The sequence below is a fragment of the Meriones unguiculatus genome, chromosome 2, assembly GCF_030254825.1.
Source record: "Meriones unguiculatus strain TT.TT164.6M chromosome 2, Bangor_MerUng_6.1, whole genome shotgun sequence".
Lineage (NCBI taxonomy): Eukaryota > Metazoa > Chordata > Mammalia > Rodentia > Muridae > Meriones > Meriones unguiculatus.
This window is the reverse complement of record NC_083350.1, coordinates 55636725-55662537: the sequence shown is the minus strand read 5'-3', so window position 1 is coordinate 55662537 and position 25813 is coordinate 55636725. Positions and strand designations below refer to the sequence as shown.

Below are 25813 nucleotides of genomic sequence, written 5' to 3'. Positions count from 1 at the left end.
AGGCCTAAGCATTCCGTATCTTTATTTTCTCCCCTAAGGATAGAACCTAAGGCCTTGCATTTGCTCTGAATTATATCCTTAGCTCCCCAACCCCTTAAGAAACAACAGAACAACAATAAACTTCAGGCTGGTCTTGAACTAATTTTGTGTGGTGGCCCAGGCTGCCCTAAAACTCTTGGTCCCCATTACCTTCTCTGTGTGGTAGATAAGAGTTCTCTGGATCTCAAGGTATGAGATCGTGGGGAAAATTTGTGTATATTAGAGACACAGTCTGTTGAAAGTTACGAAGACATGATGCCTGTAGGTTCTGTGTTTACAGTTCAATTGACTGCAGAATTGATGGGGCTGGGATCATAGCAGATAATCAAATCTCAGAATAATCAAAATGATGATGACTTACTGATAAAGCAATAAAGAACCAAATTGTCACATGTATTCATGTCATTTTCCAAATAAGCTTTATTTTTTGTATTTTATTGTATCTTTGTGTACATCTGTTTTTGAGTTATCAATTTTTGCCTAGGTAATAGAATTGTTGTAATATTTTTATGTATTTATATACTTTATGGAAAATCAGTGAAACTGAACAAAAAGGAAAAATAAATTATACACACAGACATTTTCACTCTATTTTTTAATTCTTTGTGATAGGCTCTTAACTATATTTAGCCCAGGCTGGCTTGGAACACACTATGTAGACCAGACTGGCCTCAAGTTCACAGAGATCTTTCTGCCTCTGCCTTCATAGTACTGGGGTTGTAAGTGCTTGGAAAAAAATAAATTATAATTGTATTTTACCTTGACTAGCAATAATGCCAAAGATTCTCTTCATCATTCAAATCATAACATTAAAATAGTCTTGTATTGTTTGCTCTAATGTGTTATAGTCTTTCTTTTTTTTTCCCCCTTATATGTTCCTGTATTCAGATAGGCTTTTACAGTGAACCTGGACAGGCCTAATGTTCACTATATAGCCCAGGCTGGCCTTGAACTCTTAGCATCTACCTATATCAGCCTTTTGAGCTTCAAGACAGGGTTCCTCTGTGTAGCCTTGGCTGTCCAGAACTTGCTTTGTAGACCAGGCTGACCTCAAACTCAGAGAACCACCTGGGTCTGCCTCCTAAGTGCTGGGATCACAGGCTTGTAGACCCACCACACCTGGCTGGGTTCCTAATGTAGATAGATCATCTTTCTTGGCAGTGTAGAATCTTCTGTCTTGCTTTTTACATACATAATACAATCTGAAACTTAGCATTGAATTTAGAAGAGCATAACTCTTGTATGTGTGGTCTTGGAGATTGAACCCAGGCCTTACACATGCCAGGCAACTGTTCTACTGCTTAGCTTTAACAACTGCATAACCTGTATTTTTGTGTATTTTTGCTTTATTATATTTTTTGAGATAGGGTCACACTGTAACTCTGGCCATCCTGTCCCCCTTCTCCGACACCCACACCCCTGCCTCCAGGCTTTTTTTTTGGTAACGTGTCATTATAGGCCAGGCTGTTCCAAATGACCTTGAATTTTTAAACCCACTTGAAATGCTAGTGCCACTAAGCCTAGTTTACTTGTGTGGGGTCAAGCTCAGGGGATGTCCATTTTCTAGGTTAACTTTCTAACATTACTAGCCCCTCTCATAACTTTTTCTTTGTTTGTTTCCGAGACAGGGTTCCTCTGTGTAGCCTTAGCTGTCCTGGTCTCCCTTTGTAGACCAGGCTGGCCTCATACTCAGTTCTACCTGCCTCTGCCTCCCTGAGTGCTGGAATCACAGCCGTGTACCACCTAGGCCAGCCCCTCTCATAACTTTTAAAGAATAATTGTAGGAGAAGTTTGATATTTTTAATGTTCTTAAAATAGTCATTGTTATGTTACTGTTTTGCTTGCGGAGTAGCCATATTTTATTTTAGTTTTGAAACAAGTCTCACTATGTTGTCCTAACTGGCCGGGAACTTGCTATGTAGACCATTGTTGGCCATGAACTCACAAAGATCTTCCTGCTTTTGCCACACAGTGCTTAGGATTAAAGGCGTGTGCCCCATGCCTGGCTGACAGGCTGGCTGGCTACCTACCTACCTACCTTTCTATCTATCTGTCTGTCTATCTATCTATCTATCTATCTATCTATCTATCTATCTATCTATCTAATCTATCTTTTTTGAGAGAGGGTTTTACTGTGTCCTGCTGTCTTGGAACTCACTCTGTAGAACAGTCTGACCTTGACCTTAAAGGTCAACCTGCCTTTGCCTCCCAGGTGTTAGGATTAAAAGCCTCTCAGGTAGCTAAGGCTGATCTTGAACTTACGAATTCTACTTCAGTCTTTTAAGTGTTGTGATTCTGGGCCTCTGGTACAGACTTGACATTACTTTTTTTTAAGGCGAAGTCTTACAGTGTAGCTGAGGCTGGCTCATGGTGAGCCCTGGTACATTAGGCTGGCAAGTTCTTTAGTTATGTATTATATATACCGCCACACTGATTATTTTCTATACATACTTGTCAAGTAACAGTTGAAAGATTCCTTATTTTTCAATTCAGTCATTTGATCTTTAATGGTGACTGCCTACCTTGTTTATTAGTCTACTGTGTAGTTTATATAGAAGTGAAATCTTTACATATCATGATATAACTTGATTTTTAATACATAGGTGTATTCATATTACATTTCTTCTCAAATAGCTAATTAGAGTGCTAGTGCTTTTCTTGCTCTGTATGGTATAAATTATTTTCTGACAGTATGCTTACAAAGGTACATTAGCTATAAAACCCAGTTTTGTCTACTTGATGTTAACTATTTAATATTTTATAAACATAGACTTTGAGAACTGGAGACATACTCAACAATTAACAACACCTGCTGCTCTTCTAGAGGACTTGAGTTTAGTTCCCGGCACCCATACTGTGCAGCTCACACTGCCTGTAACTCCAGCTTGAGAGGATATGATAGTCACCCACTCACTCACTCACTCACAAATAAAAACAAGAACAAGTAACAAAAAGCCTTTGAAAATGTTTGTTAATGAAGTTGCGAGACTTGTGCTTGTGTGTGACCTATGTCCTTTTTCCTGCTGCAGTGGACCCCAGAAGGAAGGCGGTTGGTCACTGGAGCTTCTAGTGGAGAGTTCACCTTGTGGAATGGGCTGACGTTCAACTTTGAAACCATATTGCAGGTAACAGTAGCCCAGATGGCAGCTCCTCTTAGAACTTGACTACAGCCAACTCCTTTAGCACTGTAAAAATAAATAGTTGGGACAGTTTACTGCTCCAAGTTACTATAGGTTCCTATCAACCTCAGCCATACATTCTCTTAAAACTTAAAAATGTTTTCTGTTTTCACAGGCTCATGATAGCCCTGTGAGGGCCATGACTTGGTCACATAATGACATGTGGATGTTGACAGCAGATCATGGAGGATATGTGAAATATTGGCAATCCAACATGAACAACGTCAAGATGTTCCAGGCACATAAGGAGGCGATTAGAGAGGCCAGGTTTATACACAATATACCATTTTCTGTAGTCCCTATTGTCATGGCTAAATTACTCTCTAAGTGTATTCTGGGTGCAGAGATGCATGGGCTCTCTCAGATTCTGGGAAACTTTCTGCACCTTATAAACACAGTATTTCTCTTTGTTTTCACACATTCACCATTTTGCTGGCACCTTTCTGAAGTAGTTTTGTCCTGGTATCAGCCTTTGCAATATGTTAGAGATGTATTGTCTGCCACATTTTGCACTGGTTTTCTCTTGGTTAATAATGTGTATACGTTATTCCTTTTTATTATATACTGTGTAAGACAAGAATATTCCAAATAAAGAATTCAGTCTTTAATTATACAACTGAATAAAATCTAAAGCCTACAGAAGTCACCTTCAGAATCCACACAAAATTCAAGGAAAAAAAAGGCTTAAGTGAAGACCTGGTTGGCTTGGTTCTGCCACGACTTCAAAAAGAAAGTATAGGACTAAAAACCTCACAGATAACTCTCTGGACGTGGCAAACATTAACGGATTAATGAATGGGTTCTTCATGCTTTGCAGCTGTAAGCAGACCTTTGTCAAAGAAGACTCTAGGACTTTTCTTCTGATTCACTGTTGATAACATGACTTATGCAAATGTATGAGTGGAGTTAAAACATTTTCAGTGAGTTGTATGTTTTTACATAACAGTGAGAAATGTATAGTAAACCTGGGAGAAGAAATTTCACAAACAAGCCTGAAGAATTGCTGCAGCCGCAGAATAAAGCTAAGCAGCATTCTTTTAAGGTTGTGCCATCTACATGTGGGAAGACATTGACATTAGAAACACCACTGGCAGTCACTTGTTTCTACTTTCAGAATCCACAGAACTTGTTGCATATATGTTTCTGCTTTATAGACTTGGCCTCAGTGTCGTGCTCATTTTTTTTTTTTTTAATGTTAGTCTTTCAAAAGTTCAAGGGAGTTTGTACAGTTCATTGGGAATCTTGATGGTTTTTCACAGCCAGAAAGAAAACTGGCTCCCTCTTGTGTAGCAGTCATTGGCTTTAAATAGAAGTCTGAATGTGTATTTTAAAAGTTTTCATCCAAAGGTGCAATGTTCATGGGATTGCTTTACACCCGGAAGAAGGCACGAGGTTTTTCACAAGCCTTTTAAATAAGTGAGAAACATTTTATATATATATATATATATATATATATATATATATATATATATGGATGTTGAGCAGTCAAGTCTTCCTAGCCTGCTTAAAAGTGTTTCAGCCTTTCATTTTTGAAGTTTAAGTACCTGAAGCAGAAACTGATGCTCATGTTTTGAGCAGTATTCCTATGGTGGCTTAAATGATTATATGCAGTAATATTGTTAAGAGTAGAATACATTTAGTTGCACTGTTAAGGCAGTTCCCCATGTTCTGTTGATATAGGAAATATACTAAAAGGAGCACAGGTAATGTTAGGACTAGTATTGCACTGAAAAGGTCTCTGAATATTGAGAGAAACTGGAAAAAAGAAAAACTATTCTTTTGAAGTCTTTTGATGAGATGCGTATGCTAGCTGACTACATTCTCTTTAAGGGCCGCTTCACTGGATACTCCTTCTCCTGTTTATAATGCAGCACAGTGTCTTTATTTTTCCCTGTCTGAGAAGCACCGATGATCTGTTAAATGCTGACTTCTTTCCCCTGCTGTGTGTCTTCATGTAACAGTTTCTCACCCACGGATAATAAATTTGCTACATGCTCTGATGACGGCACTGTTAGAATCTGGGATTTTCTTCGTTGCCATGAGGAAAGAATTCTCCGAGGTATGTGTACTAACAGTACTGATTGAAATTTTTAAATAGGGAAGACATTTGTGGTTAAATCATCACACTACACAATATTGGCTTCTATCTCCATTAAAGTCTTTTTTATACATTCACCATCTGTCAACAGAACACAGCTGTTCCAGCTTGCAATCATTTTATAGATTTTCACTAATACTATCTTTGAATTTTTTCAGCTATAAAGTAAATACAATCTCTCCTTCCACATCACTTGTTTATCTTTGTGTCCGTTAGGGAAGTACTGTTTCCTGACATTGACATTTCAAAATAATAGACAGTTCACATATTCATGACAGCCCTGTACAGGTAACAAATTAACTAACCAAATAGAGGTATTAATGGCTATACTTCTTGATATTTACTTATTTACTCCATTTTGAGGAAGGTTCTCATTGTGAGGATTAACCTGGCCTGGAATTTGCTGTATAGCCTATGCTAGCTTGAAACTTACAGTCTTTGTCTGAAACTTCCAATTTTGGGAGTGCAGTTGTGCTTCATTGCAACTGGCTTACTTGGTATTTGCAGATAATTTCACTTTGTATAGTGGGGCTGTCAACAGCCATTATATGAATTCTGAGGATTTAGGAATTAGCTGTGTTTTATAACCTTAATGCAAACATTACAATAAAACCATATGCACTTCTAAGTAAGTCCTCTTGGTTTACTATTCACTGGGAATGTAGTATTTTCAGGTCTTTAGTTTAAATCTGTACTAGTTTACAAACTGCACTTTTTGCTCCATATTCTTGATTCCAGAATGTCTCCGAAGTAACATCATATGAAAGGGAAGTTCAGGGTTTGAGAATGGACCAGAGATAACATATGATTCAAAGATGTCCTTTCATGTTCTTGAGGCAGCAGTTAGTTGCCTTAGTAGAATTGTCAATTTCTCATCACTGTTCAGGTATCTTTAACTTGCCAGATGTGATGGTACACAACATTTAATCCTAGCAGAGGCAGGCAGACCTCTGTGAGTTGCTTGCTAGTCTGCTCTGCATAGAGAGTTCCAGTCCAGCCAGCACTATGTAGTGAAATCCTGTCTCAATATAAGCAAACAAACAAAACTAAACTTAAAATTTTTAGAAACACATTTCAAGCCAATATCATTGAATGTGTTTTCACATTGACTTGGATTCATGTACAGTTTTGCGTCACCAGCTAGTATAAGGATCTTGGTGCCTGTCAAATTGAGGGGCATATACACTGATAGCATGCAACTTCAGAGTAAGGCAGAGGCTTTGAAAGCTTAGCTAAGTTATTTCATGGATGAGTACCATGACCCAGAAGATTTATATGACACACTCAAAATAAAATAGGCTCAGTGCCCTAACTGGAATCCTAATCTCTTGACTTTTCGTATGGTAGTACACTTACATTGGATCTTCCCTCACTATTTTTAGAAACATTTGACATTAAACAGACATAGGTTAATGTTTTCTAGGCTTCGGAAAGTCCTTAGGATGAAAAAAAACATTTACGACAACCCAGAGAATTTAAAATTATTAACTTCAAAATACCCTGAAATATGATAACGGAAGTCTCATATTAGACATCTCAGCAGTTTATATTAAAAAAAAATTGTGTTAAAAAAATTTTTTAACTATGAAGAACTATTCATTTTTGATAGTGAAAACATCTCTATGCCTAGCAACCTCTCTGAAATTGTTATAATTATCAATGGATTATTTTAGATTTGAGTTAAGCTGAACATTTTTATTATTAATATGAGTCCAGATAAATTTAGATAAAATAGATTCTGTTAAGTTAGAGTCAAGGATATTAATATCATCTATTAATTAAATGAATGTTTATTCTCTTCATGAGGACTGTCTATTTTAGGCTTTATATGGGTGTTTCAAACACACGAAAATATACTGGATTCCCATGTACTTCTAGGATTTGTTCTTGCTTTCTTCCTTGTAAAAGCTTTAAGGTTTTCTTTATTTACTTTGGATGTTCTATGTGCATGCACATCTGCAGGCCAGCACAGGGCACCAGATCACATCATAGATGGTTATGAGCCACCATGTGGTTGCTGGGAATTGAACTCAGGACCTCTGAATGAGCAGACAGAACTCTTAACCACTGAGCCATCTCTCCAGCCCGTAAAAGCTTTTTTTTTTTTTCTGGTTTATGATCCTACTACCTCAGTGAGTTGTATATGAGGCAAATGTGAACATACATAACTTAATTAATGAAACAACCTAAACAGTTTTGAGAGGAAGTCTCACATAATCTATAAGATTTTAGATTCTAGTAACCATTTTCTGTTATTCAGTTTTCTAAATTTTCTGGAACAGGGCATTTCTGATGGTTGGAGGTCAGAGTTTCAGTTACCTCCAGGAGAATGAGAAATTATTTAACAGAAATTAGAAGGATCTGAAGTTAGCTCATCACAGAGAACATTGGATCCCAAAGTCAGATTGGGACAGGATGATCAGAAGATTAGTTCCCTCTTCTAAAATGTCAGCAGCCCTGTTTTAAGGGCAGTAGTCATCTGACAGGCAAACAGGCTTACTCGTTTCTCTTAATGTATGTGTCAGGCACTCACTTTGAGAGGTTAAGTATTTAGAAAATCAACAGAACACGAGTTGCGGGCTTTGTCACATACTTAACCTTTTCTCTGTCCATAAAAGCAGGCTTTTACATCATGTTTCCTCTTTCCAATATCAGGTCTAATTTTTAGAACATTCTTTCCTTATGTTGGTAATCTGCTTCTCTATTACTTGGTCTTCTGTTTGGGATATCAAAAAAAAAAAAAAAAACCAAACAAACAAAAGAAAAACATGTACTACATGCCTAGAATCTCAACAGCTTGGCCTACATAGGACACTCTCTCAAAAGCAAACCAAAAACCCTCTGTAATCTATTCTGTCTGACAGCCAATTAAATATTGAAAAATAACAATCATTCATGTCTTTTTTTTCCCTCCAAGTTTTTCAGCTTTCATCACACAGTCTTCTGCAGAAGCCATAATACCATACTTTTCAGTACAAAATATAGTTGCTTTTTTTAAGTGTTATTTCTGAGATTGTTCTTAAATCTTCATGTACAAGAAGTTATACAAGAGAGACACAGTTAATCTTTAAAATGGATATGAAGCAATTGTTGTGAGGTTTGCTGTATAAAAGCTTTGGTTGGCTGATTCATAAATTTATGAAATTGAATATAGCACAGAATTGGGAACATCTTATGTCCCTCATTATCGGAGTTTATACATACTTGTCCTTTTTCTCTAGTAAAAAATGCTTAAGGTTTTGTAGGCAAGATATTTTCATAAGCTAAATCATCAGAGAGCAGAGAATAAAGTTAGTATTTATCAGGAAATACTTCTGTTGACAGAAAAGAGGGAAGAAGATCTGCAACCTTGTCTCTAAAAACAAACTTCTTTCTGCCACATTGAAAACATACAGTTAGTAAGAGTGCTACAATAAAGTTTAATGAGAAACATTGAGCTGTCTTCTCAAAGAACCCTCTCCAGAAATGCACTGTGCTTGAGTTTTTCTTTTACCTTCTTGATTTTACCGGTAATAGCTGGCACACTGATCAGGGATATTATAAGCACTTTATTTAGCATACTTGGCAATCTGGGATAAGAACTGATTATTTCCCACTTTATACTACAAAGTTAAGTGAACCTGCCAAAGAGCATACTTGTAGTATAAGAAATAGGGCTAGGAACTGGAAGGCAGGCTCTTTGTCTTGAATTTGTTTTATTGCTACGTTTATCTTACTTACTTTAATCCAGGGCACATGCTGGGCAAGTACCCAACTGCCTGCCGAGTTATATCTCTAACATTTTAAAAGAAATGTCATCATAGATTGTCTACCTGGGCTATGGTGATAGAAATTTGAAGTAACGATTTGGTAGGGGGTTGTGAGCAGAAGGAACTCCAGTTTAATACATTTCCTAAAATGTCCATATAGGTTAATTTTTTTTTTTATGCACCACATATTGAACCAAAAAAAAACCTTAAATCATAACAAACTGTTGAGACAGCAAATGGGTTATAAGGTGTTTGCTAGGTTATGTAAATAAAAGAGGTACCTACAACGGGTTCAAGAGGCAGTACCTTGGATTGGGAATAAATCTGTTGGTATGCGCTCACCATGCAGTGAATCCTGGGTTCATTTCCCAGTATTACATAAAACTGCGTTAGGTATTATATACCTGTAATTTTAGCAGTGGGTGTTGGATTTAGGTGGGATCAGAAGTTCAAGGTCACCCTTTGCTATGTAGTATTTGAGAACAACCTGGGTAATGTGCAACTCTGTGTCTAAAAGCAAATCAAAATCAAACCTGTTTTCTCATGTTTCATTTGCTTTGCTTGAAGAAAGGGTCTTATTAAGTAGTCCGGGCTGGTCTTGAATTCACTCTGTAGCATACACTGGCCTAGAACTCATGGTGCTCCTCTTACGGCAAATGCTGGCTCTTTTTTAACTAGCACTTAGTGAGAGAATATGAACCTACATGTTCACCCAGCATAAGAAAAACACTGCATTCATACTTTCGATAAGTTTCTACATGTACTTTTTGATTGCTTTCAACTTTGGTTTTTACTAAATAACTTAAAGTCTCCACTACAAAGATTTGTTTAGTTTGATAATAGGTTTTTAAAACTATGTTAAAGACATTTATAGTCTGAGTATTCAGAAAGAAAAATGTGATCCTCATTGTGAATAATTTACTTACTACCTGTTTATAACACTTTTTATATAGCATTCTGTAAAATTATCTGACAGAAAACACCCTGTTATCTTTATAATATAGTGTCTGTGTCAGTGTCTTGATTACTTTTCTATTGCTACTAGAAGAGAAGACACTTTGATAAAGACAACTTGAGTTTTTGGAGGTTTACGTTTCAGAGCCCATGACCATCACTGGGGTAAGCATGGCAGCAGCAGGCAGGCCTGGCACTGGAGTAGTAGCTGAGAGCTTACTTCTTGAGACACAGCATTTGAGAAAGCAAATCGGAACAGTTTGAGTCTTCTGAACAGTCAGAGCCTGCCCCCCATTCTCCAACAAGACCATATCTTTTCCTTTCTGATAACGTACAAATATTCACATACTCAAACATAAACCTATGGGGACCCACTCTCATTCAGATCACTACATTCCACTTTCTGGTCCCCATATACTTGTGGCCATATCACAATATAACATGTTCAAAAAATGTTAGTATCACACACCTTTAATCTCAGTATGTTGGAGGCAGAGGCAGGCTGATCTCTTGAGTTCAAGGCTGGTCTGGTTTGCATAGTGAGTTCCAGCACAGCTAGAGTTGTGGGGGTGTTTTGTTTTGTTTTGTTTTGTTTTTTGCTATCCTGTCTCAAAACAACTACAGCAACAAAGCATTTAGTTCAACTTCAAAAGTCCCCAGTTTTCCATAATCTTGGTGTGGTTTAAAAGTCCAGCCTCTAGACTCACAGCAGTCTCTTGTCACTGCAAAATCAAAAAGCAGATTACATACTTTCAACATACAATGACACAGGAGGAGGAATAGGGACATAGCCAGGAAAATACTGGACCAAAGCAAGACTGAAACCCAGCAAGACAAACTCTTAAATCCTGTATCTGTCTGATGTGAGAAGGTGTAGATGGCTCTGTCTTTCCAGCTTTGCTGGCTGCAACACTTTCTCTGTCTGCCCCTTGCTTGTGAACCAAGTTGTGGGCTCTCAGCTATTGTTTCAGTACCATGTCTGTCTGCCTGCTGTCTGCTGCCATGCTTACTGCCATAATGGTTATGGACTGACGGACTCTGAAATCAAATGAGCATGTCCTTTGTGAGTTGCCACTTACCACAGTGATAGAGTAACTCCTGTTGGCAGAATATGTGCTGATACTTAAATACTTTTGACATCTCATTTACTCAAGCAACCAGGTTGATTCATTTTACACACACCAGCCAATTTTCTCTGTCTGTGTGTTGTGCCTTATTTTGACCAAGAGTTTGCTGAAGTCTCTATTCTAGTCCCTAAAAAGCCTTGCTTCGCTAAAGTATAAGAGGGAAACAATGTATATATTGTTCTTGAAGCACATCATTTAAATAAATGTTCTCAGTACTGAATATACATGCATTCATATTTTATAGGAATTAAAATATTCTTTTGAGCTTTATTTTTATCTTTGCTTACTTTAAATGTTCTACATTAAATGTTGCAACATTGTCTTGAAGACAGATGTATTTTCTTGGGATGGCTGAGCTGGATGCTGCTATAATATCTTGTGTTTTCTTTTTGTTTTTAAGACCAGCCAGCCTTTACTGTTTAACCCAGGGTGTCCTGGAAGTCTTCATTGTCCTGCCTTAGCCCCCAAACTTTGTTTGTTTGGTTTGTTTAAATATAGGTTCTTACCATTTAGCTCTGGTTGGCCTTAAACTCTGCTGTAGAACAGGCTGGCCTGAAGCTCAGAGATCTGCCTGCCTCTAAGACTAAAGGTGTGCGCACACTGGCCTTGCTTAAGATTGAGGAGGGACTGTTCTGGGGATACATCCAGCTTAGTTGGTGTTTTCTTAACATGCACAAAGCCTTGGATTCCATCTGTGACGTTGCATAAATGGGTACACATCTGTTATCCCAGCAGGAAGCAGAAGGGTCAGGAATTTAAGGCCAACCTAGACTACATGAGACCCTATCTCAAAAACCGTCAGGGACTAAGAATGTGGCACAATGGTGGACTACTTTGCATGCATGGGTGTGACTCTCTCAGCACCATACACAAAAAAGACAGGAGCCATTCCTACACATAGTTTTGTTTATGAGGACCCTGTCTCCCCTTTTTGAAATAGACTTAAATAATTTAAGTAATTGGTCTTGAACTCACAGAGATCTGCCTGCCAGGATCCTAATCTTATTTTTCGAAACAGTGTCTCAATAAGTAGCCCTGTCCTGAAACTTGTCGAGTAGACAAGGCTGCCTCAAATTCACAGAGCTGTCTGCCTCTGCCTCCTGTGGATTGGAATTAAAGGCACATGCCACCAAGCCAAACCATGATCTCAAATTTTTACAGCAGTAAGTTATTATTAATTAAAGCAGTCATTCTTTATGGGTTGGTTGGTTTTTTTTTGATGTCTCAAGACAGTTTCTCTGTGCAACACACCTAGCTGTCCTGGATCTCACTCAGTAGACCAGGCTGGCATTGAACTCACAGAGATGGGCCTGCCTCTGCCTCCCGAGTGCTGGGAGTTAAGGCATGGGCCACTATGCCCACCAATTGTGTCTTGATTTAACAAATATGGTGCTGTTAAAAAAAAAATCAGCTTTGTTACTATAGGGAACCAAGTAAATGATTCTGTTTTATTTGCTCTTCCCCTTTCTACTCACCTTATAAAAACTTCATTTAGTGCTGGGAAATTTTTGGACATCTTAGGCAAATGTTCTAAACCCAAGCTATATTCCCCCCATCATATTCAATTTTGGGTGATGCTTTAAAAATCTGCCTTTGCAATATCTAAAAATGTGTTTATTCTAGTTATAAAGAAGTTATTGATCTTTTAAAAGGTGTTTTTTTTTTATTTTGACTTATTGTATGTCTGTGCATCACACATTTACCTGATGCCTTCATTAATAAGAAGAGAATGTTGGATTCTCTGAAGCTAGAGTTACAGGTGGTTGGTTGTATGTTGCCATATGTATGCTGAGGGAGCAACCTGAGTCTTCTGCCACAGAAGTAGAAAAGCAGTGGTTGTTCTTAACTGCTGGTCATCTCTTCTTCAGTCCCAACAATTTCTACTTAAAGAAAGAAATGGCGGTTTCAAGGTCCTTTTACTCATGACTTTTAAAAATAGCCCGATTAAGCTGGGCACAGTGGCACATGCCTGTAATCCCAGCACTTGGGAAGGCAGAGGCAGATGGATCTCTGTGAGTTCAAGGACAGCCTGGTATACAAAGTGAATCCAGGATAACCAAGGCTACCCACCCACCCCCAAAAAAAAAGAAAAAGAAAAAGCCTGATTAAGCCACATACATTATCAGATTTATTGAGGCTTTCCTATCAAGGCCATCTAACTTACTTTTCCCCTTTAGATGTTTTTTTTTTTTTATTCTTTTCATGTGTATATGTGTATTTGTATGTGTAAGTGGGTGCCATGTGTTGAAACTTCATGTGGCTTGAGTTACGGTTGGTGGTGAGCTGCCCAACATGGGTGCTTCAATCCTCTAGATTGGAGTCAGGCAGTCTTAAACTTCTGACCTGTCATTTAGAGAACTCCCTTTGCCTGTTGAAAGATTTGGAGAAATCCTCTCAGTACCCAGGTTTGAAATATCAGAATTGGAAAGTTTTAGTCTTGGAGAGATGACCCACTGGTTAAAGAGCATTTGCTACTTTCTCATAGGACCTAGGTTTCATTTCCAACATCCATGTGGTTCACACCTGTCTAACTTCATTTCCATGGGATCTAATGCCCTTTTCTGTTCTCTGTGGGGACTAGGCACATATGTGGTTTACAGACATTAATGCAGGCAAAGTACACAAAGATAAATAATAATTTAATTTGATTTTTTTTGTTGTTGTTATTCTTGCCTTTTGTTTGTTTTGTTTTTCCGAGTCTCATTATTTAGCTCTGCCATCTTGGATGTCCCTGTAAGACCAGGCTGTCCTCAAACTCAGAGAGATATTCTGCCTCTTCCTCTCCAGTGCTGGGATTAAAGGTGTGCACCACTACACTCAGATGAATAATTTAAGTATTTCCTCATATTGAAACAATTAGGAAATGCTGATGGAAACCGACATGAGTATTACAACCAAGTGGTACAAAGCTGAGTTTTAGTGTGAGGAAACTGAGTACTTGTTTCTACAGAAGTATTTTATGATACTAAGCAGAAGTTATCTGTTGTGGTAAGGAAGACTTGAGAGAATAAATTGGGTTTTTTTTTTTGTTGATTTTTGTTTCTTTGCTTTTTTGAGACAGTTTCTCGAAAAGCAAGACAGTGTGCCTTGGCTTTCCTAGACTCACTTTGTGGACCAGGTTGCCCTTGAACTCACAGAGATCTACCTGCCTCTTGTCTCCCCAAGTGCTGGGTTTACAGGTGGCTTTAAGAGGAGTTTTAACTCTTCGTCAGGCCTAATAACTGCATTTTCTTATAATCAATAGTCTGTACTTTTCTAAAATGAGCTGTAGCAAATGACTGCCACACAGACTTTAAAAATGGCACCAGCGTGCATACTGCACAGGCTCTGGGCAGAGGGGAGGGGGAAGCTTTTCAAAATGCTAGGGCTGGGAAGAGTGAAGTGCTTGCTGTGTAAGCATGAGGACCAGGGTTCAGATCCCCTCTGGACATGACTATGCTGGGTAGAAAGAGGTAAATCTTGGGGCTTGCTGATTAGCCAGTCTGGCTAATATATGTTCCAGTTTCAGTGAGTGACCTTGTCTCAAGGAAAACAGCTGAATGTTGACCTGTGGTTTCCAGGCATGTAAGAGCATGTCCTGCTCCCACTTATACACAAAGTGCTTATGCAGGGGCATTACTGGTTCCAGTGAGGACCAGCGAATTGGAATATAAGATGACTTGAAAACACATTGAAACTGTGAGTAGACATAGGTCTTTTTTTTTTTTTTAAGGGAGATATTTTGTTCCATGTATGTCTGTATACCATATGTGTGCCTGGTGCCCATAAATCCCGAGTTAAAAATGGTAATGAACTATGATGAGGATGGAACTCGTTGAGTTTTGTGTCTTGAGTAGTGCACCATTCTTTTTTAGTCTCACCACATATCTTGACTAGCCCGGAATTTTTCATTATGTTGACTAAAACGATCTTGGATTTATTGAGCGCTCTGCCTCTCCTTCCAAACGCTGTTATAGATATATGCCAGCACACCCAGCCATCTCACCAACCCTGGAGCTGACTTTCTAGACTAGCTGACTGCCAAGCATCAGGGGCTCTGCTGTATTCACATTCACAGCATTGAAATTGGAAGTGCTCACTTCTTTCCCTCACCATTTAGGTGTGTGGTAGGGATGGACTCTCGCCCTTCTACTGTGTAGTAAGCATGTAACCAGTTGAACCATTTCCTCAGCCCCTCATTTAGAGATACTTAGATGGTATTGGAAGTGGGATTGGGTTTACCTTGTGTAGGTCTCTAGAATATTGAGGATGGACAACATGGAACGTCATTTGAATTGTGAAAAAATTTTGTGTAGAAAAATATAAAATAAGCTGTTGTACAGTCTACTGGATGTTTCTTTGTTGAAATTGTGCTGCAAGCCAGGCATGGGCGTGGTGGTGCACATCTTTAATTCCAGCACTCAGGGAGACAGGCAGGTGGATTGATAAGAGTTCAAGGTCAGCCTGGTCCACAGAGTGAATCCACGACAGCCAGAACTACACAGAGAAACCCTGTCTTGGAAAAAAAGAAAAAGAAAATGTGTTCCATTTTCTTACACGTTTGGGAAATTATTTTTGATAAGTGGTTGGCTTTTATAATATTTAAGCAGACTGCATTTTTATGTAGTTTAAGAAGAAAGTTGGGGATGTAGTGTTGCCTGTTCAAGGACCCAGTCCTAAGTATGGGGGAGAGAAAGGAAGGGAGGAGAGAGAAGAGAACATTGGGTATTATGTTCTAGCTCTGTCTTATTTCCCTGAGATAAGGTCTCAGTGAGCCTAGAGTTTGTGAATTTAGGGCTATGCTGGCTGGCCAAGCAAATCCAAACCATCCTCTTCTCTCCACCTTTGGAGTGTGGTGGTTAGAGATGGCATGCCCATACCTGCCCTTTTACCTGGGTTCTGGGGGTTTTCTAGTTGTGCAGCAAGCAGCCTTACCCACTAAGCTGTCTCCTTTCATTTTCTGAGGCAGAGTGTTATTGGATGGTACAAGCTAGTTTCAGACTTGGTGGGGGCGCTCTTCTTTCTCAGGTACTAGGGTTGTAGACATGTACTAATATGCCTTATTTGTACTCCTTTTAAATTTTCCTTCGGCATGTGTACGAGCACACGTGTGTATGCACACACATAAATTGTACTTGCGTTTTTATGTATTTACACTAAACCCATCTAACTGCTTTTATGATACAATGAAAATTTTCAGATATTCAGAGATTCCTTCATGCTTCTTTTCCCATCTTAGTATGCCAAGTTCCTAGCTTTGAAAAGTACTTTCATTAAATTATTTTCCTTCTCTTCTAGTTTATTTATGGTTTCCTTTTGCTGGTTACAATAGTCTTAATTTCTTTTTTAAAAAGTTTTCTTTGAGAGCTTATTTATGATTAATTCCACCTGCTGGTTTTCTTCTATTGAGTTAAGCGTGAAGCAAGTTAGCATATGTAACTAAGCATGGCGGCTTGTTTGCATAGCCATGGCTGCCGGGGAGAGACAGACTTCAATGTAGAGAAAGTAGTGTGCATTTCTATGATAAAACACGGGGCAGAAGGCAGCTTGGGGAGGGAAGCGCTTATTTTCTTCATCAAAGGACACCAGAACATGAACCTGGAGGTGACACTAAAGCAGAGCTGTAGAGAATGCTGCCTACTGGCTTGCTGTTACTGTACATTTGACTTTCTTAATGTAACCTTGAGCCGTAGTTGCTACTGCTCTGCTACAGTGGGCCCTCCCATATCAGTCACCAGTCCTCCACAGACATTCCCACAGGCCAGTCTAGTCTCTGCAGTTCTTCAGTTTCAGTTTCCTCCTCTCAGGTAAAACAGTAATATATATATATATTAGTCACAGTTTTAGACCTCAGCAACATGGGACGCTGGGGCAAGTTCCACTGTTGGAAAATGGTGGTTAATAATAGCCTTTTTGAGTTAGTGTGTGAGTTAAATGAGTTCGTGAGAACTGTCAAACTAGTTATTAAACTCATAGTTTTCAGTGATAGCTTCTGTTAGGTGATTTACAAAGCTAATTTCACAGCCTCACCTCTTGATTCTAGGATAAAAGTGGTTATTTCAGAAGTGTGTTGCTATCCTTTCTTAATGGATTCCAAGATCTCTGCAGATAACAAAATTGGAGATGCTCAAGTGTTGTATGTAAAATGATAGTTGCAGATGGCCTGTATATCTCTTCTTATGCCTGCCTGCTATCTTTCTATCTATATCTATCATCTGTTTTTTTCGAGACAGGGTTTCTCTGTGTAGCTTTGGCTCTTCTGGTACTCACTTTGTAAACCAGGCTGGCCTTGAATTCACAGAGATCCACTTGCCGTTCCTTCCCCGAGTGCAGAATTTATAGATTATAGAGCTGCCACCGAGCCCAGCTCCCTTTTATTTATTTTGAAGCTATAGATTAAATCAGGGCTTTGTATATGATAAGCATGCTATCAGTTGCTGTGCTATACTCCAGTCCTTCTGTGTTCTTTTACCTCATCTCTACATTAACTCCAATACATAATACAATGTTAGTGTTAGATAAAGAGTTGTTATCTTGTTCAGGGCACAAGATTGTTTGTTAGTACAGACCCAGTATTTTACTCCTGATGTCTGAGATTGGTTTGGCTTGTAGGGGTTGGACACATAGATAGAAATGGCTGTCTTTCTTCACTTTGTAGTACTGGGATTTCGTGCATATTAGCTTATGTTTCCAGCCTCATTTTTTTTTTTTGATTAGTGTTCACTATTGTAGTAAAGGCTTTAATATAGAGTAAATACAGTCATTAGTCTCTACACTTGTAAAGTTAGCCTTCAAGCATGTAATGACCTGTCTTGTTAGTCACTGGGACAAAGATCTGCTTTGTTCATTGGTGACACACATTTAGATGTTCTGCCTTTCCCCTGCATCCCTTCTAGTAACTTTAGTTTCTCTGCCTTGTCCAGAGACAATTCTGTGACTTGGCAAAGTACTGTAAGTAAATAGGAATGCATGACACTTAGCAATTAACTTAGTTTCTCCCTCTGTTTTTCCCTCATACCTTGAATATATGATAAACAGGAAGTTGGGAATCTTGGGGGAAAGGGCCTGGTGCTTTTTGTACCAGTAGATAAGATTGAAATATAGAGCTTTAATGTTTTTAAACACAATCTCTAACATTCAGTTTTACCAGTAAAGACTCGGGAGCCAGATACTGGGGTGAATGCCTGCCAGCTCAGAGAGGCAGAGAAAGCACCCACCTGACCTTCCATCATCAATTTCTCCCCAGTCCCTTCTTCCTATCTTACATGTCATCCCAACAACTGGCTGGCTGGAATATAAAGAAATAGTGGTTGGTTGTTGCAGTTTTGGAGCCAAACTCATGCCTAGGATAAAGACAATGCAAGGCCTGGCCAAACTATTATATATTATGGTAATAAAGGAGATGTCTGGAAATGAAGAACATTTTGTTTTTTTTGTATTGAACTCCCACTAATTTCTTTTTCTTTTTTTTTTTTTTTTTTTTTTTTGGTTGCTACTTTTTTCCTTCTTTGTTTTTCAAGACAGGGCTTCTCTGTGCAGCCTTTGGCTGTCCTGGACTCACTTTATAGACCAGGCCTTGAACTCACAGAGATCTGCCTGCCTCTGCTGGCATTAAAGATATATGCCACTGTGCCTGGTTCCTGCTCATTTCTTGAGGTTTATAGCATAGTACTCAGGTTTAGTTGCCTTTATTAATATTATGGGCCCCAAATATTAAGTAGTTGTGAGATTAATGTTAATAATCTCCATACAGCAGTCAGGAAGGCAGAGGAAGGTGGAGCGCAGTGAGTTCAAGGCTATCCTCCTCTACAAAGCGAGTCCAGGATAGCCAAGGCTACACAGAGAAACCCTGTCTCAAAAAAACAAAAATTTCCATAATTTTTCCTGCTGCTCTTAATTTCCAGAAATTGATGCAGACTATCCCATTTACATGTTTTTCGAATATACTGCCAGTCAGAATTTTGAGTTTATGTTTAGTTTTGTAGTTGAAGTATTTTAATTTCTCTTGGAGTTGCAAATTACCAGTAATCTTCTGAGTGATTTGGCTGATTGAGTTCTAGCAGGAAAATCATTAAATCAGTTGCCATAAAATATTGTATTTGTTAGAATTTTCTTAAATATTTCTTTCCTTTATGTTTAAATCTTTTTAAAAAAGCATTGGGGCAACGGTTTTGTTTTTTTTTTACTGCTTGGTATGTAAGCACAAGGACAGGGTTTCTCTGTGTGTCTTTGGCTGTGTTGGAGTCACTTTGTAGACCAGGCTAGCCTCAGATTCACAGAGATTCTCCTGCTTCTGCCTCCTGAGTGCTAGGATTACAGGCATGCACCACCACTCCCTGGCTGTTTGCTTATTTTTTAAACCATAGAGGTTTGGTTTTTTTTGTTTTGTTTTGTTTTGTTTTGTTTAAAGCCAAGCTTATAGTTTGACTATATATTTTCTTTCTGTTCTTTGGGGCAGAGACGGTTACCATTTTAATGATTACTTCTTTCAACTTCTGTAGGAAGCCTGATTTTGCTTCCCCAGTGCTGGGATCAAACCCATTTCTTTGCGTTTTACATAGTGAATGCTCTCCCACTGAACTCACCTTCTATGAATATTCAAAATGTCTGTCTTTTAGGCTTTTTCTTTTTAGGTATAGCTGTTTGGCCTTTATGTGTGTTTGTCTGTGTATCTGGTGTTTATGGAGGCCAGAAGAGGAGTTAGATCCCCTGGAACGGAAATTAACAGGTGGTTGTGAACTACCATGGGGGTGCCTGGAATTAAACACAGGTCCTGGAAGAGTAGCCATTACTCTTAACTGCAGAGCCATCTTTCCAGCTCTAAAATGTGTATCTTTGACACCATTCATGCTTGTGCAGTAGGCTTCTTTTATATTAGAGAAGCTGGTTATTTTTACTAAGTTTGCATTTTCAGTTTTTATATTTCTTGTCTGGATGTGACTAATAGTTTAAAAAATAGCATTGATTTGCAAAGTAGGAAATTGTACACATTAAAAAATGTCTTCTAGGGTTTTACTGAATGGCAAGGATTTAGTTTGCTTTTGTGTGGCTGTACAGTCAATTCCCAGCACCAGCAGCAATCTTCTGTGAAAGAGTGCTGATGACAGGGTACTGGGGATACATCCTAGTTGACAGAATGCTTGTGTAGTATGCAGGAAGCTCTGATCACCTTAGCTCATGCCTAGAAGCAGGAAGATTACAAGTTCAAGGTTATCCTTGGCTACATAGGGAGTCTTAGGTCAGCCTTAGCCTCATAAGACTGACTACAGAAAGGGGTGTGAGTCTTTTTTCTTCTGAGAGCTAACTTTTACTAAGTGTTTGAGTAGTTGAGGCAAATACTTTTTGCACTTTAACAGTTTTCATTGTGTTTGTCAGTGTTTTCTATTTCATTGCTTATTAGTATGGTCTTGACAGGAAAATATAATATACTAGAGTCTTCCAGAATCCCCTTCTCTGTGAATTAGAAAATATGTATTATTCATTTGTGGTTTAAAAATTTGTTTCTTCACTTTAATATTTGTTTGTGCATTCACTTGTTTCTGTGGCTGTGCAGGTGTATACATGTGGCTGTAGTGCTGGAGGTCACCAGCAGGTGACTTCCTCAGTTAGTCTTCAGTTTAGCTTTTGAGACTGGGTCTGTCCTTGAACGTGGAGTTGATTGATCCAGCTTCAGTGGCTGGCCAGTGAGCCCCAGAGATCCTTCTGTTTCTGGCCTCCCAATGATGGCTTTACAGGCACCTGTCACTGTACTTGTATTTTTATGTAGAGTGTGTGAATGGAAACTCAGCTCTTCTTGGGTGCCAAGTACAGTAGTTATTGACCCATCTTTCAGCCCTCATTTGTGTTTTAGAGTGACTTTGTAAGTGTAGAATATATAGATTAATTTCATCTTACCATTAATATTCACAATTTTTTTTTTGAGACAGGGTTTCTCTTGATAATAAGATAGCAGACGAGTAAAGTTTACTTACTAAGTGTTACATAAAAATTAGATCTTAGTACTTAATAAGTTTTTTCTTTTTTTATTATTGTTAATTACAATTTATTCACTTTGTATCCCCCCTCCCTCCTTCCCTCCCAGCTCCACTCTCTCCCCCTTCTCCACCCATGCCCCTCCCTTGGTCCACTGATAGGGGAGGACTCCCCTTCCTTTTGATCCTAGTCTATCAGGTCTCATCAGGAGTGGCTGCATTGTCTTCCTCTGTGGCCTGGTAATGCTGCTTCCCCCTCAGGGGGAGGTGATCAAAGAGCAGGCCGATCAATTCATGTCAGAGACAGTCCCTGTTCCCATTACAGTGGAACCCACTTGGACACTGAACTGCTATGGGCTACATATGTTCAAGGGTTCTAGGTTATTTCCATGAATTGTCCTTGGTTGGAGTAGGAGTCTCAGAAAAGACCCCTGGGCCTAGGTCTTTTTGTTCTGTTGCTCTCCTTGTGGAGTTGCTGTCCTCTCCAGGTCTTATTATTTCCCACTTCTTTTATAAGGTTCCCTGTGCTCTGCCCAAAGGTTGGCCATAAGTCTCAGCATCTGTGATGATATCCTGCAGGGTAGAGCCTTTCAGAGGCCCTCGGTGGCAGGCTCCTGTCCTGTTCCCTGTTTTCTCCTTCTGATGTCCATCCTCTTTGCCTTTCTGAATGGGGATTGAGCATTTTAGCCTGAGTCCTCTTTCTTGATTAGTTTCTTTAGGTGTACAGATTTTAGTAGGTTTATCCTATATTATATGTCTAATATCCACTTATGTATAAGTTGTTTCTTTACCGTTGGCTAGAGTCAGTTGTTCGTTTTCTATCTGACCCAACTTAACAGGGAAAAGTAAATATCAAAGACTTTAAAGCCGTTGAAGATGTGTGAGCTGTTACCTTACACTAACAAAGCATACTAATTGTGATATTCATTCCCTGTTAGCTCTCAAGATGGCTATAGGCAAAGGTTTTTTTGTTTTGTTTTGTTTTGTTTTGTTTTTTTGGCCTTGGATTAGTTTTGCCCTCTTGGGGGTGGAGTCCATGGTTAATTTTTTTAAGCATAACTTTTATTAAACATTGATGAAAATCTGGTGATACTTTTAAAACAGAAGATTTGGAACAAAGTTTCTCTTTTAATAAGTTCCAAGGTAGGTAGGTAGGTCTCCATATTTTCATGATAAATCAAGGATATTCTCTTTTGTGTCAGTGTGTTTTCTTTTTGTTTTTGTTGTTTTGAGACAGGGTCTTTATGTAGTTCTGGCTGTTCTGGAGCTCTCTGTGTAGACCAGTCTGGCCTTGAACTCAGTTCCACCTGCCTCTTTATCCTGAGTGCTAGGATTAAAGGCACATGTCATCCCACCTAGCTGAGGATATTCTCTATCAATTCCTTACGTAAGCATGTGTGGGTATAAGTATGTACATATTCTCGTGTGTATGTATTTACGCAAAGCACACACTCATGTAATTAGTTAAAAGGAGTGAATTTTAACAATGGGCAGATTTGTTGATATGGTTATATCAGTGTTTATTAGACGTTGAGAGCACATCTGCTTAGTGTGCCATCTGTAGCACAAGTGAACAAGCAAGACAAATGTCTCTTAGAGAAGTAACAGCAAAATCTCAACACTCAGAAGGCAGAGGCAGGTGGATATCTGTTCAAGATCAGCCTCCTTTCTATAGTGATTTCTAGCCCAGCCAAGCTATCTCCCCCATACCTACCCCTCAAAAAGAAGTAATATTATTTTTATCATTGGTTGAAGATCTTCCTGTAGAAAAAGTAATGTTTTACATGATACTGAAATCTTTGTTGTTTTCCAGGACCCAGAAAACAAAAGAATGCAGAAGCATAGTAAAATTACATTTTATTTATATGTAATAAATTAAGAATTTCAAACTATTTTAGGCCAGCCTGAAATTTATAAAATAGCTTAGGAAAGCCTTGAACTCATGCTTTTAGATCCTCTGCCTATCCTGTACTGGCTGTTAGTACAGCCATGAGTCACCATGGCTGACAGGGTTGGGTTTTTTTTTGTTTGTTTGTTTTGTTTTGTTTTGTTTGGGGGGGTCTGTGACAGTGTTTCTCGTGTAGCCTTGGCTGTCCTGGAACTTGCTTTGTAGACAAGACTGCCCTGAAGCTCACAGCTCTCCATCAGCCTGCCGCTACCTCCAAGTGCTGGGATTATAGGCTTGTGCCTCTACCACCCGGCTGGCTGGCAGTTTTAAAATACTCAGAACAAGACTTTTTCCACACAGAGGGAGGGGCCTATGATTGGGATGTAAAATGAAGAAATAAATACATTGATTAAAAAGAATATTTTCCCTCAAAAAAGTTGGTCCAAGTTAGGATTTTGTTTTTGTTTAAAGTGCTAGAGAGACAATCCAGGCTCTTGTGCCTGTTAGACAAATGTACCACTGAATTATGCCTGCACTCTACTTTATGTGTATATGTGTGTGTGTTTATATCTCCGTGTATATTTGTATGTATGTGTGTTGGTGGGTGTGGGTGTGTTTGTATCTGTTCATGTGGCAATCCATGCATTCTTGTAATCTCAGTCTTTGTGAGGCTGAGGCAGAGGCCTGCAGTGACTTCGGATAGCCTGGGCTCTAGCTAGATCCTGTTTCAGAAAGTCAAACCAAAACACTGGTTTACATATTTTCTATAACTGATGAGAGCAAGTTTGTTCCTAGTCTGTCTTATGTTTCTTTGGAAAAGTAGGGATAAGGTCTGGAAAATGGACCCCTTTTCAAAAAAAAAAATGAGAAAAACTGGTAGGTGTATTACTAGCTTACTAGCTTTCAAGTACAGCAACAGAGATGACAAGATGGCTCAGCAGGTAAATATGCTTGCCAGCTCAGTCCATGTCAACCCCAGTTTCATAGTTTTAGAACTCAAATGATAGAGAAACAAACTCCCAAAACTTGTTCTCTGACCTCCATAGGTACATTTACTGTTATGTGTGTTTCCTCTCCTAAACAAACAAACAAAATTAGAAGTATTAATAGAAAAATAAAAAATATATATAATAGCTGTTTATAGTGGTTAAGCCTCTTTCCTCTAGGAACTCCAGAATTCTACGTACTTTTCTGTTTATGGAAATCTTGGAATTTTTTTCTTTAAATTTTTAAAAATTTCATGTGTATAGGTTTATGAAGTGTGCTCATGCATGCATGCTCACTTGTGTGGTCATATCCCTATGTGCAAGCACACTTTTATTGAAGCCTGTGGTTCATATCAGGGGCCTTTCTTGGTTTCTCTCTACTTTCTACTTCATTCATTGAGGTAGGCTCTCTGTTAAAGCCAAAGCTTCTCTCTCTCGCTGGTCTAGCCAGCAGCCATTGCTGCCTTCCGAGCCCTGGGCTATTACACTCTTTTGTCATTTCTGTGGATTCTGGGGCTGATCTGCATTCTGTTGTTCATGCTTATGTAGCAGTTACTTTAACCACTGAGCCATCTTCTGAGTTTTTAGCTCTTTCTTTGATCTACTTTAAACATTATTCTGCTATGGCCAACAGTTCTGGCTTTGAATCCTGGCTTTGCCAGTGGGGAACTCTCAGCCCATGTCTCCATGTCTAAATTATAGCTAGTGGTACGTTCCTCACCGAGTTGTTCTCAGGGTCACAGGTGTGCACAGAAAGCACTCTGCATAGTGCAGAGCAGAGCACATATGTGTTGCATATGTAAATATACTAAGAGAAGATACTAAAAGGTATAGCATGAGTATGGGAAAGAATGTACATTTTAGCTGATTTAAGAGGAGGGTGGAAGTGATGAGGAAGTGGTAAAAGATTTGTTTAAGGGTAATGAGTTGAGAGGGTACGATGTGATTATACTCTTTTTAATAGTTGTATGTATATAAATATAGCATGACTTTTTTTGAGAACATAGTCTGATGATATTGTTAGGGCTGAATGGAGATCTGCCTGCCTCTATCTCAAGTGCTGGGCCTAAAGATGTGTGCTATGATTTGAGGCTTTAAAAAACATTCTTTTATTTTAATCGTCATATCTTTGCCCTCCTGTCAGAATTATGGGCTTACTGAAGCTCTCCATCTCTAAGGCTATTTTTGCTGTGTTTGCTTGTCCAGTGTTTGTTTGGGAGCTTGAGTTTCACAACGTACTTTAGACTGGCCTTGTACTGGTAGTTCTCCTGCTGTACTTCCCAAATACTGGCATTATTTATGTGTGCTACCACACTGGGCCTTTTATTTGTTCCTTGAATTCATGTTTCTTAGTCTTTCCTGACCCATTAGCTACTTTTTTAAGTTCCAGCTAGGTAAATTCTTGTGTATTGAGATACTATACTGAGTTTTGCTTTGTAGATTTAGAGCAGAGTGTTCGTTCAATGTGTTAGTAGGTTTATAGTGTCTTGAAATATGAGTTATTTATTTTGATTTTTTTTTTTTTAAGATAGGGTTTCATATATCCCAGGCTATCTCAAACTCACATTTATCAGGATGGTCTTGAACTTTCAGTTTATGCAGTGCTGGCAATTGAATCCAGTTTTTATGAGTGCTAGGCAAACATTTTACCAACAAAGTTTTATAGCCTTTCCTTATTTTGAACACTAAAAGAGGTCATCATTAGTGTATATGAATATAATGATTGGGTGTGGAGGTTAGAGGACAGTTTTTGGGAGCCAGGTCTCTCCTTCCACTTCAGGAACCAGGAGTCTGAGTTTGTCAGGCTTGTGAGGGAGTATTTTTCTCATAAGCCACATTACTG

The 25813-nt window shown here is 38.8% G+C and overlaps 1 protein-coding gene across 4 annotated transcripts in view; it reads left to right on the top strand.

Annotated features, from left to right (window-relative positions):
* Positions 1-25813, top strand: part of Wdr33 (WD repeat domain 33) — a 113655-nt gene that overhangs the window by 39003 nt on the left and 48839 nt on the right. For all 4 annotated transcript variants that reach the window (XM_060377514.1, XM_021643359.2, XM_021643358.2 and 1 more), the window contains exons 5-7: positions 3069-3164; positions 3334-3485; positions 5180-5277. In XM_060377514.1, coding sequence (XP_060233497.1) covers positions 3069-3164; positions 3334-3485; positions 5180-5277 — 346 coding nt within the window. The remainder of the gene's footprint in view (positions 1-3068; positions 3165-3333; positions 3486-5179; positions 5278-25813) is intronic.